We start from the raw sequence: 13,299 nt of genomic DNA on the forward strand, positions 1-13,299 counted from the left end.
GGTAGTTTTTCTTCTGGGTCCTCGGCTCGCTCTAGTGGACAGTGCCTCAGTTAAACCTCCAGAACTGTCATCTGAACAACTCTGCTTCCTGTCCTTTCTTTGATGCAGAAAACCTATTAATTTGAAAACTATTAAATCATTGTCATTTAAATTAAATTGATGCTTAATAACTTCTGTAAAATAAAATTACACTTCTTCAGTTTTCAGTGAAGAGTTGAATTAAAAATAGAAGTGTCATTTTGATATAGAAATGCAAAGCAAAATGGCATTTCATTAAAAATATGCTTTAAAAATGAAGTTAATTTAAGTATGGAAAATATGAGGTCTGCCAGATGATGGAAGTTTATTTGTTGCAATAATCAAAGGTTTAAAACACAAAACTTCTGGGGTGCCTAGAAAATTATTGTTTTGCTATTTCTTTTTAAATTACCAGTGAATTTTAAGCATCAAATTCACTTTGAAAATCAGATTGTGTGTTATAGGGAGCTCTCTCGTAGGTTGACTATTAAATACTGTGGCATCCTCAATCTTCCGCATCTCTACTATGGATAACTTCAATATATCTAAGCTTTTAAGTAGTTGCTATCTCTATAAGAACTTTCTACGATTCCTGTGACTTAAACAGTTAGTTCATTTGTAACTTACGTTTGCCATTAAAATGTTTTTTTTAAAAAGTATTTCATCTTTATGATCAGGTATGGAACTGGCAGTTGAGTGAATGTGTATTTCTGAGAGGGCACAAGGAAGCAATCAAGGATTTTAGACTTCTGGAAAATTCAAAACTTCTTTCATGGTCATTTGATGGAACTGTTAAGGTAAATAAAAGGCTGTCGTTGATCCTAAAGTGTAAGCTGACTTCTAAGACACAACTTTGCGTTTTCTATTTCTAGTAACATTTATACTCTTCTTGTATTTTAACTATACCAGTAAGTATAACAAAATGTTGGCCATATTAGAACTAGGTAGCTGAGTTTTATTTCTTAATATATTGTCGTGTAAGATGCAGGTGTTTTAACCTTCTTGTAGTGTTACAGAATTAAACTGGTTTTCCTGTGTATTTGGTAGGTTTGGGATATCACTACTGGAAACACAGAAAAAGATTTTGCTTGCCATGGAGGTGCTGTTCTTTCCTGTGCTGTTTCACCTGATGGTAGTAAATTTTCATCTACCTCTGCGGACAAAACTGCAAAGGTTGGTTACTTTCTGTACAAAGATAAAAATGATGCCTTATTTGTCCTGAAATGTAGGCTATATTTTTTTTATTCCAAGGTAACTTGCAATTATTTAAGTTATCCTGTTGTATTTCTAGTATTAAATTTCCTGTATCCATGAATATGTTTCTAAAGCTGTTATACAGTCATTCACAATTGATCTTGGACATAACTTGAGGCTGTCCTGGTGACTTCTGTACAAATAAAATGCATGTTTAATGTACAAGTTTGTGCAGAACACTTTGTTTAGTTTTCTGTATTGATTTGTTAATAGCCTAACATTCTTAATTTGGAAACTTAACTTAAGAAAAATTTCTGAAACTTCCAGTGAAAGTGCTGTCCATAGGTTCTGGTATTCCTGTTCAGAAGCAAGTGAACTGTTCAATATTCTGGGGCTGTCCCATTAGATTTTTAAAATACAGCTTTAAACTGGTTGATGAATCCTTTTTCTATGAACAGATTTAAACTTCTTTGTAAAACAGTTTCGTTAAAGAGTATATTCCAAGGAAAAAAAATATACTGGCAGTTGTTTCAGTAATTTGTAGCAAATGCATTCTTACATGATTCAGGTAATAAAAACAGACTACAGTATAATACATACATAAATGCACACATGTATATGCATATATACAAAAAGTCTTATGTACATTTGATTACTAATGTCTTTTTAGAAAAAAGTAATAATTGGTTTTGAACTTATCTTTTTCACTCATCTTTAATGTTTTCTGTTTAGATATGGAGCTTTGAAAGTTCATCTGTTCTTCATGAGCTGAAAAGTCATGAAGCCTGTGTGCGGTGCTGTGCTTTCTCTCCTAACAACAAATTATTGGCCACTGGAGATGACAAAGGAGAAATAAGGGTACTGCTTTAACTTTACTGTTATTTTATTATTCAATCGGTAGTCAGTTCACAGAAGAGTTCTCATAGCTTGTGTTTGCATGACTAATTTGTTAGCATTGTGTTGAACATCGGAGAGTTGAAAAAAGCAAAGTTTGCCACATGAGACAGTAGTTTGTAACCATATTGATGGACTTATGTTCCATGAATGCTGAGGAACCAATTCACATGATTTACTAATAATTCTACAGTGAATTGCATGTGTGATTAAATCTTCCATATATGATACAGTTCTAAGAGGAGAATTCACTTTTTGGGTGATACTGACAGTTCAAGTAGAATGCTTATTTACAAGGTTTTTTTCCTCTAATATAGAAAAATATGTTTCGGCTTTCCTTACTTGAGATTTTTTTTTTCCCCCATTCGGTTTATTTATATACATAATCTTCCCTCTCTTTTAGATCTGGGACATTTTAACAGGCACATTACTTCATTTCTGCTCCCCAGTTACTGTAGATGAAGGAGAACCAACACATGGTGGTTGGGTAACAGACCTCTCATTTTCTCCTGACAGTAAAATGCTTGTGTCATCTGGAGGCTTTCTTAAGGTAAGCCACGAAATACTAAAATATCCTAACATACCTAATTAAATGCAATGCCCTCATAATTCTAAAGGAAAGTGCAGACTAATTCAAAGAAACAAACCTGAAACATTTTACTTAACGCAAAGCTGCTTCATTTTCATGACTGTCTAGCACTCTTCACTTTTCTTCTCAAATCTGAAAGCCCCCTGAAAAGGTCTCTTAAGAATTCAGACTGCAGACTTGGAGTTTGTTTTCAGACTACATATATTCCATTTTTACTAGCTTCAGATTTTTATTATCAACGTCTTTCATTAACATCTTTAATATTAAAGATCCCGGTAATTTTTCTCTGCCTTAATATCCACTCAATTTTAGCAGCAGTTGTGTTCTTTATAATGAGCAGAAAAATGCTCTATGTCAGGCTTTTTGGTTTTGTTATTGTTTTTTTAAAGATACTGAGTTTTAAATTTTTTCATAAACAGAAATTCAGAAGGAATTACAAGTGATAATTTGCTGCCTTGAAAGACATTCTATAAGTAATCTTTGGAAGAGGGCATGTTGAAACTGAGAAAATTAGTCTTTTCATCAGTCTTTCATTGGTTCAGACATCTACTGAGCATACGTTTTTTGGGAAGGGGAAGAGGTGATCTGTCTTTCAGTCTGTGAATTGATTCTTTGTAATTGTGATCTGTTTTTTCAGTCTGTGAATTGGTTCTTCATAATTGCAAATTTCTCATGAGGTTTTTGTTTGGTTTTTTTCCTCATGTGACAGCTAATACCTGTTAGTAGAAACTGTGTGTGTATATGAAATGACAGGTTGTGGAGTTCTCATCTCACAGAATGCTGGAGGTTAGTTGATTGTTGGTCAGTGTTTAGCTGTTGGACACGCTACCAGACTAATTCTTTGAAGTCAGTCAGTAACCATTTAACAGAGACCATTGAATTTTCTAATTTAGCATTGAAAACATCTCCTGACGTTCACTTCATATTAAAGAACAAGGCATGCATCCTGTTTCTAGCTTCCTTCCCATTTTGTCTTGTGGTTACACAGTATGGTGGTGTGATGCTTCTTAAACCATTCTATGACTCTAGGATGTTAGGAACTTCTGGAACTCATCTAGTCCAGCCCCTTGCTAGAAGTAGTTTGTAGAGTTAGGTAAAGTTGCTTAGGGCCTTGCCCTGTCAAGTTTTGTCCCCCACTCCAGCAAGGGTGCCTCTGGGCCCTGAGAGGAGAGTCTGACTCGGTCATCTGTAACCCTCTTTTTGGTAGTTGAAGACAGCAGTTAGCCGCCTTCTCCTCAGGCTAAACAAATTCAGTGCTCTGTCTCTGTTCTATGACATCTGTTCTAGGTGTCCAGCCATCTCAGTGACCATGTGCTGGATTTAGTCCAGTTTGTTAGTGTCCTTCTTGTACTAGGCTGGGGCTCAACACACAGTGACTGAACTGCTGACAACTACTCTTTGAATCTAGCAGTCCGCCCATCTTGTCATCTATGTTGTATTCCAGCCATCAGTCTTTGTCTCTCCAGTTTGACTATTAGGGAGACCATGGGAGACCATGTTGAAAGCTTGGCTAAAGTCAAGGTTAATCACATCCACTGCTCTTGCCATGCAGAGCCACCATTATTGTCAATAGAAGTCAGTTGGGTGGTTCAGCATGATTTATCTTTGGTAAATCTGTGCTAGTTGTTCATGATCACTTCTTGTCCTGCATGTGACTTGAAATGGCTTCCAGAAATCTTGTTCCATAATAATCACGGACACTGGAGTGAAGACTACTGCCCTGCTGTTCCCAGCATCTTCTTTGCCCTTTGTGAAAATGGGTATGCATTTGCCTTTTTCCAGTCATTGGGACCAGATTCAATCACTATGTCTTCTCAAAGTACTGTTTTCCTACTTTTCTTTCAAGATCTACAGATGGATGTGTATGATGTGCATGAAAACACATAGAGACGCATCTTTTTTGTAGGGAGATACGAGTCAGTGAAAGTCTAAAACACTTGAGAAGTTTGGACCTCTAAGAACTGGACTGGGTTGGATTGTAGAATTACACAGAAGACACTTTTAAACAAATAAGTCATCTTATTCATAGATGAGGTGCATCCAGCTATGTACTGTTGAACTTGCTGTGTGAGTGGTACCCACTGGCCCAGCACCTGATCACTTATCCACCAACAAAGGTTCAAGAGCTAATTAAGATCCGGTTCGCGGTTTGTTTGGTTTTTTTTTTTTTTTTTTCCTGGGTCTCATTCAAATAACAGACACTTTAGGAAAGGTGTTTTTAATCAGAACATTATAGCTGTGTAGTTGCAAATCTGTATTGTGCACACAACTATAATGTTACGTATTTCATGGGATGAGTAAGCTAAAAAGTAGTAGTACCACCTGCTTTTATAGATGATCAAAGCTGAAGGTAATCTGTTTTAGTTTTTTGCTACTGCACTCAAATGTTGCAAGAATAGAAGGTAGACTTCTTATTGGAACAATCAAGTAACAGCTTTGTGCTGGATTGCGTTTGGTTCAATTTTGCAATGGTCTACAGTTTTCCTGAGAAATGTGAAATTTCAGTCTACATTCATGGAGTAAACTGATGGTTGAAGGTTTCTCTGTAGCATTGTTATTAGTGCTTCCTTTATATTCTAGAAAAAAAAAAATTAATCTCACTGAAAAAAACTCTGTCCTGCTAACAAAATTGCAAATGGTTTGAAATGTGTACATGATTGATCCTCTTGAAAGTCCAGCTAAGGTTTTTTTTGTTTTGGTTTGGTTTTTGTTTTGGGTTTTTTTTGGTTTTGTTTTGTTTTTGTTTTTTTTTTTATCCAGCTATCGTTTCAATTATATTGTCTGGCAATGTCTCACGTATTTGTTTGGTTATATAAAAATACATAATCTTTTATATTTTGGACATGTTACAGTTTACATCTATTGATTGCATTTTGTGATGGGGTAAAGGGCAGTACCTGAATTTATTATTTCGTGTGCTTTCCTGAAATTAAACAGCTTCAGTCTTTTTGAAGTTTCTTTTTATCTGAAAGTCTTATACCCCTAGTAACTTACACTCTAGTAAACATTTACTACTTAAGATTGCTTGTATTTTTATTTTTCATTCTACCTCTTTGGGGAAAGCAGTCAATTGGGCTTGCCATGCGAAGCCTGTTTATTGAATTTATTCTAAGCTTTCTTCAACTAACCGAAAGTGTGTTGGTTTGTTTTTTGTTTTTTTTTTTTTTTTTTTTGTTGTTGTTGTTTTTTTTCTTTTTTTTTTTTTTTTTTTTTATAGTGGTGGAATGTAACTACTGGAGAATCCTTACAAACCTTCTACACGAACGGAACAAACCTCAAGTCAATACATGTGTCCCCTAATTTCAAAGTGTATGTGACTGTTGATAATCTTGGTATTCTTTATGTATTACAGAAGTTGTGATTAATGTGCTGAAAACTGCAAAGATAATTCATTTTTTTTAAGCTGGAGACAAAATTCTGCTAAATGATTGTCTGACACTCGCTAAGCTGTGAATTATATTTCATTGTTGTATTCATGATGTTTTCAGGTATATTAATGTACATTTATGCATGTTTTTTCAAATGAACTTGCATTTAATCTTGTTTTTAATAAGAATTATTATAATTCTTAAGTCTTGATTTGCATCTTAAGTATGTTGCTTCCAATTTTGTAAGGAAATTTATATTAAGATTATTCAAATGAGTTGACATTAATATTAATAGCGAAAAAAATACTAGGAATCTAATACTTTGAAATTGTATTTTGTGCTAAGGCTGATGGCTAAATGCTCTCTAGCCATGAACACAACTGTGTAAGATGCAAAAAAATTTTTTTTTTACTGTGATGTAAGGATTTTCATTTAGTACAGAATGGAAAGAATCAGGGACATCCTTCATTTGAAAAATGAAACTAGCTATCTTGGTGCTTGACGTTCAAAACAAATCAAGTAGCTGTTCAGTTTACAGCAGCAGTGCTTCCCACTTGTGGTAAGAACCTTCATGCTTCTAATCTTGTGGAGATAAAGTGCATTGTAACACATATGAGCTATTCCTATTAAGGGGAGCACCCTGAGTCTTGTGTTCTCAAGGCAAAATCTGAAAGGATATTACAATTTAAATGGAAGAGATTGTGCCGCATTTCCAGTCAAAGGGTGAATACAGCTAACCAGCTAAACTGAGAATGGAAATGGTTTAAAAGGTATATATTGAAAAATATAAGGAGGTGTGAATTTTAGTTATTTTGCCTTTCAGAATTAGAATTCAGTTCATACTATGGAGACATTTTACTGTTGTCAGCTTTGTTTACATGGGATTCTATGCACAGGGATCTCTTGCCTGGTAATATGTGATTTCCTTATGTGATTTTCTGGGGTTTTGTTTGTTGGGGTTTTTTTTTGTTTTTTTGTTTTGTTTTTTTTTTTACAGTTTATTTATAGATTCAATTTAGGGTAGAAATGTTGATGTTTTGTACTAATTATACTTGACATATCTTTTGTGAATAATTAGATAACAATTTTTCTTAGGTGCCTAGTAAACCTTGTTTAGTAAATTCTCTCTCAACTGCTATGAGCAACTGCACAAGCATTAATATGATTTTCATATTTTTGTAGTTGGCAGTAGAACACTATCTAAGTACTTGATTGTAAAAAGTACATTAGCAAGTGTCTCAACTGGTACTGAACAATGAAATTCTCACTTTTATTATTTTTTTGTGTGCATTTCAGAAGATTTAATGTACATTCTTAGTATTTTCCTGGCTTTGACAATCACCAGTTTCTCCTCTTTTTTAACTTAAAATTCCACCATTTCTAAGGTGCTACTGAATACGGGTCAGTATAATTAAAGTACTGCTGGCAGAAATTTAAAGAGAAGAAGTTCAACAGAAAAAACATGATGTTTTGTATTCTGAGTATTTACAGCATTCAATAAAGATAATCCAGGCAATATTGGCCAAGTTGTAAATTAATTTGAATTCCTAAGTGTTGTTTGGGTTTTTTGTTTGTTTGTTTTTAATAGGGTAGGAGGGAGGGGGAGCAATGCCTCTTTTATTGTGGTTTTATTTTCAATCTAAAAATAATGATGCTTTACAACCTACATCAAAAAATACTTTGGCAGGTAAGCAACAGTATTAAATACAAGGACAGAGGAAAAAGTGGACAAAGGGAAACTGAAGTCTTGGAACACATCCTGCAACGTTCGGGACAGATTTGCTTCTACTGTCTGCTTTGCACAGACCTCATCAGTTCCCTCCCCGAATATCTGAAGATTCAAGGAGCAGGAAGCTCCACTTAGCCAGCGTCCCTTGATTGCGTAGGCTGTGCTGTCCTTATTGTACAGGACTGCGTCGGGCTGAACTCGGAGACCCAATGAGGTAAAAAGGTAACAGGATAAATGTTTCACATGAGGAGCCAGGACAGAAAGTTGTCTTTTGTGGCAATGCTAATGAAACTCTGATGATAGGAAAAACCAATCATGGTTTAACAAAGAAAGTGAATGGTGTATGAGTGGAGTTCATAGACGATTTCAATTTTGAAGCGAGTAGGAAGCAAGTAGCACAGAAGCTTGAAGTGTGAGATAAATAGTGCATTCTTGAATTCTTCTGCAAAAATGACAACAAAGCAGCATTATACTTGTTGCTGGAACTGAGGAACCTGTGCTTCATAGAGGTAGTGTTGATAGAGTCAGGATGGTTGCGTTCATGTGCAAATGTATGGAGTGGGCTGTAAATCTTTGTAGCTGAGGTGGAAGAAGAGAAATAGCAATGAGAAGGTCTGAAGAGCCGAAGAATAGATACGATTCGCAGGAAGAGGATGACAAATTTTAAATGAGAAATTGTTAAAAGAGGCCAACCGAGACAGCAACTTCTTCAGTTTAGAATATTTAAGAAGGTTAAGGCAGTTTACTGTAATAAAAAATAAAGTCCTGCTGCGTCATCAGATTTAGCTGTTCTCTTTGATGTTAGATGTATTTTAAAGCAAACAAGAGAAAGTTTGGCCAGAAGCAATTTTTATGTAGATTGAACATTAGTGCTTCCATGATCTCTTGTAATTCAGATCAAATTGAATCAGTCTGCATTCAGATTTAACTAATGAGCATTGCCAATTTTTATCTAGTACTTTAACTGAAATTATAATATGCTTTTGTGTAAACAATTTTTAGGTACACTTTCTATGAATGATGCCTATCAGTTTCTATATAAGTTTTGAGTGTCTTCACTTTGGCGATTAGATCTACAGCTCCTTCATAAATCTCTTTTTTCTCTTTCCTTTATTAACAAGGAATTGTACTCACATGAAATACAGCTGCTCAAGAGATTGCTTTATATTGCCTTGAACTATACCATTCCTTTAACTACAGTGTCCCTTTCCCCCTCTCATCTTACATAGCTGTTTGGAATGGAACTGTGCCATTATTGCCTGAGGCTTTTCCATGTAAAGGTTTATAGCTCTCTTGTAGTGCTGGAGTGCGTGGGTAGAGCTGGAACTGGTAACCTGTTGCCAGTAGAGGAACACCCTCCACCCCAAAATTATTCTACCTCCCCTAGAAAATGATGCAGTTAAACTCCCTATTACAGAATGCTGTGTAAATTGCTGATTTTTTTTTTTCTCCCCAATTTTTTATTTAGTGAAGTGTCTATGAGGGGCCCATTTCCCCAGGTTGTGTCTGGTTAACTGTGTCCTTGTGTCTGCGCTCCTGAGGTGTTTTACAGAAGCTGATGCTTTTTGCAGGTTTCAGGGGAAAGCCAGGCTGAGAAAGCAGTCTGACTCGGGTGGTTTCTTCTGCCCTCCTGGGACAGAACATTGCAGGGAGGCCCCTCTGCCCCATCTTCAAGAAGCCAGTAAATCCAGAATGCCAGTAGGTCACAGAGAATTCAGGTATGTTCTTGCACTTGCCAGTAGAACATGACCCCCCCTACCAAACTGTTTGGTTGCCCTTTCTCCTTCGTAGCAAGTACAGATGCCATGGCAGTGCCAGGGGGGCACAGAAGTCAGCCTTGGAGCTGAGAGAAGATTTCTGGTGTTTCCCTCTGATAGCACACTCTGGTGTGTTTGTCTGCATTTTGCTTTCCTCCTCCTTCTGGCTGCTATGAAGACACAAATTTATTTGGGTTCATAGATGGTGATGATGCCCAAGAGCTCCGGCCACCTTATTTCTGTTGTGATTTCAAGAAGAGCGGAGGCCAAATAGAGAACAGGCAGTGTGCCAGATAGCTAGAACATTTTCTGTGTGATTTTTGTGCTCAATTCACTTTGCTCTTTCAAGCTAGGAACGGTGGGACACAATCACTGGCTCTGCTGATATGCAAGAAGATGTTAAGCTGAGACTAGGCTTGTTTGTGGCATGAACTCTGCAGTAGGTTGACCTCTCTTTTTCAGCACTTCCAAAGCTGCTGTGCAGTGTGCTGCTATCCACATCTTTGCATGTTGGAGTGGGTTTGGTTTTGGGTGGGGGGAGCTGTGGGTTTGGAGGAGGCATGTTGGGTTTTCTTGGGTTTGGAGGGGTTTTTTCCATATTAACTTACTGGGCACCTTTCTTCTAAGGGGACTTTTTGTGAGAAACCTTGCAACTGGGTTTAACAGATGCCTAAGCTGGGCTGTTAGGGTGCATCCTAAAAGATCCAGTGAGTATAAAGGAGTAAGATTTTCAGTCTGGTTGTGTTATTGACAACTTCAGCACTTTCTGTGTCATACCCTGCAGTCACACTTATGGGACATAGCACAACTGTGTGATTGTTGGACGAGTTGAACTCTAAGTGGCATGCATGTGTTTATTCAGGATGAGAAAGCTAAAATATCTTCCAAGTGTTTCAGTAGGCAGTTTCTCTCTTGGGGCCTGACTGTTAACAGAACAAATTAGCTATGCTTGTTTCCATTTAACAAACCATACGTTGTATGTATAACATGTGCTCCAAGAATGGTTAGGTTCAAGTCCTTCAGGCTAGAGAGGATTCTTGTTCTGTACTCAAGAGGGATCATCTTGGTACTTCCGTAGGATGCCACTATTAGACTCTGTGTGTTTATGTGTGTGGTATTTTTCATTTCTTCTATTTACTACTTTCAGTTTATTTGTGTCCCTCTTTTTTTTTTTTTTTTTTTTTTAGCTTTGTTCAGTTTCTCTAATAACATATGAACTCAGGTGAACTTTGAAAATCATGTTGTTTGAAATTACTCAAAATGAGGCAAAGACAAATTTACCCAATCCAGCTGTGTAAAAGTAAATATGATGCTGTTTAGATAAAGCTCATGTTATTTCTAATGCATAAATGCACACAAAGTGTGCATTAGGCTCTTTTAATTGTTCTCTATATATTTGTTCTCTATAGCAAATTTCATTTCTTTAGATAACCAGTGTTTTCTAGCAAATGAGAGCAGAGTTTTCCTGTAGTTCTAAAAATCACATTATTTGTCTGTAATATTCTCCAAAGATAGTAATAACTGTCCATACTCCTCTTCCTCACTAGAGTAAATGTTCAGCTTTATGTGTATTAAGACTTAATAGCCTGCTGGTTCAAACTCATATTCCAGTGCTGAGAAATCTTAGTCTTGTCATGTCCTGAGAGCAAGTTTTCTGGTCCCAGAGAAACAATGAAAGGGACATTTCTTTCTGTGCTTCCCAGTTAGAACCACTTAAATTCATCTTTTAATAGTATGATCAGTATCGGTTGTTGTTTATAAGCTCCTTAGCAGAAAATATACTTTTGGTTTAACAGCATTGCAGTAATGCATGAGAGGAATGTTGTATTTTCAGTGTGAGATTTGGAAATGCTTAGTTCTGTCTTTTTAACACTTCTTGGTTTGTGGTGTGGGTTTGGGTTTTTTCATGGGTTTTTTTTGGTGTGGGGGGTATTTTAGTAGAGAATAGATGAATGAACAGACATAGGCATAGGTCAGTGAAAATCTGTCTCTAAATACAGATCAAACATTTTGCTTTAAAGAATCCAACCCAAAGCCGATAGTCATGTCTTGATGGTTAAGCACTCAGCACCTAGATAGTAATGTAAGATACACTTATGCAAGTTGGTAGCTCCTACATTTCTCAATGTATTTGCATGATTTCTTACAATGTGCTGTACACATATTCAGTACAGGATAGCAATTATGTGTTTTATACTTCCACCTGTACAAAGGAGACTGAAGAAGTTGTGTGGAAGGGGTCTTATCAATATGTGACTTAAACTTCAGAACTGAGAAATGTGAGGAGGAACAGTTTAAAGAGTTTGAACATATTAAATGTTGGTTAAAATTTACCTCTATTTGAGTATATATTAAACAGTAGCATGAAAAGAGGTCATCTGAGTGCATCTGAATTTTCAAAGCATTTAAAGAAATATTTTGAACATCTTGCAGATGTTGCACTCTCAGTTTCTCAAACCCAAACAGTTGTGGGTTTGTCCACTCTAAAAATTATAGAGCAGATAGTAATTTTTTTTCTTTCTACAGTATCAGCTATTAAATTGCTGTTCTGACTCAGCAGCTGGTTTTTCATAATCTGGAGTACTGGGTTTGAGGTACATCTTCTGGGTACACGTTCATTCAAAAAGAGCGGTAAGTGGCCAAACTGAATCTGTGGAAGAATAGTTTTTCACTGCAAGATGGTAGCAGTGAATACCTGTCAGAGACAGGCACAGTTCAACTGAACTACATATGACCTGGAATTTTCTCCATAGCATATCTTGAGCATTTAAATTTGGTTAAAAATATATTAAACACAGTAGATGTCAATAAGCTAAAAGCCTACCAATTTGATTGTTTTATCTCCGTTTTCCAGAAATATCTGTTCAAAGGGTTAACCTTTTGGTTATGTTAGACATGGAAAAAAGTCTATTCCTTGAAGTTATGGTCTATTTTTCCTCTTAAACCTCTACTAGCTGTAGAGCTCTTTACACTTTGCAGTTTCTCAAGCTGCTTTACCCCTCATTACATCTCATATTTAGTCCTCAGTTCCTGTTGTCAACCTGCTTTCAAGGGAGGGGTTCCACTGTTCAGGGTTCCAGTATTGGTAATGTTAGGGGAAGATTTGCTGGAACAATGTTGTACTTCGCTCTCCTTTATCACAAAATGGCTTTGTGGAATGGAGCATTTTCTCAGTTTGTTTTCTGGATCTTTCTGGTTTCTTCAGCACGTATTAGTGGAAAAAAAAGAATGATCTTTAACAAGCTGTTAGCTAAGTGTATTATGCATCATACTGCTTTTTTTTGCTAAAATGAATCTAGGAAATTAAGATCACCTTCTCTGAAAATGATAATCCTTCCTATATTTTTTTAGTATTAGTTTGCATCACATTACATTTTCTGCTTTTCAAAAATTAAACCGCAGTGCCTCCAGCTCATGCAGTTTGTACCTCCATTACTCCATTACTTATTTTGCTCTTTATTTGAGTTCTGTCATGGGTTAGAAATCATTTTAGGATAATACTATGTATCTGTCCGTGTGTTTGTTTTGTTAAGCAGGAACCTATCTGGAAAATGAGAATTTGGTCACAGTGATACTCTGAGCAGTTAGCAGCAAATACAAGAGGTCTTAACTTTGATATATTCTTCTTTCTCACAAAAGCGAAGTTTGGGTATCTAAATTGGAATGGATAACTATGACAAGTAGTGAGGGGCTTTGAGCTTGTGTGCCTTCTGGTTTGAATGTGTTTTGTGCAACTTCTGAGTTCTAACA

The 13,299-nt window shown here is 36.2% G+C and overlaps 1 protein-coding gene across 6 annotated transcripts in view; it reads left to right on the plus strand.

Annotated features, from left to right (window-relative positions):
• Window positions 1-13,299, plus strand: part of APAF1 (apoptotic peptidase activating factor 1) — a 59,084-nt gene that overhangs the window by 30,646 nt on the left and 15,139 nt on the right. For 3 of the 6 annotated variants that reach the window (XM_049792387.1, XM_049792388.1, XM_049792385.1), the window contains 8 exons: window positions 696-815; window positions 1,066-1,191; window positions 1,945-2,070; window positions 2,510-2,656; window positions 5,913-6,622; window positions 7,751-8,014; window positions 9,364-9,510; window positions 12,076-12,180. In XM_049792387.1, the coding sequence (XP_049648344.1) occupies window positions 696-815; window positions 1,066-1,191; window positions 1,945-2,070; window positions 2,510-2,656; window positions 5,913-6,056 (663 nt within the window). In that variant the 3' untranslated portion in view covers window positions 6,057-6,622; window positions 7,751-8,014; window positions 9,364-9,510; window positions 12,076-12,180. Of the gene's footprint in view, window positions 1-695; window positions 816-1,065; window positions 1,192-1,944; window positions 2,071-2,509; window positions 2,657-5,912; window positions 7,590-7,750; window positions 8,015-9,363; window positions 9,511-12,075; window positions 12,181-13,299 lie in introns of those variants that run through there. The other 3 variants (XM_049792390.1, XM_049792386.1, XM_049792389.1) reach the window with 3 other exon arrangements.

This window comes from Accipiter gentilis, chromosome 34, assembly GCF_929443795.1.
Source record: "Accipiter gentilis chromosome 34, bAccGen1.1, whole genome shotgun sequence".
Taxonomy (NCBI): domain Eukaryota; kingdom Metazoa; phylum Chordata; class Aves; order Accipitriformes; family Accipitridae; genus Astur; species Astur gentilis.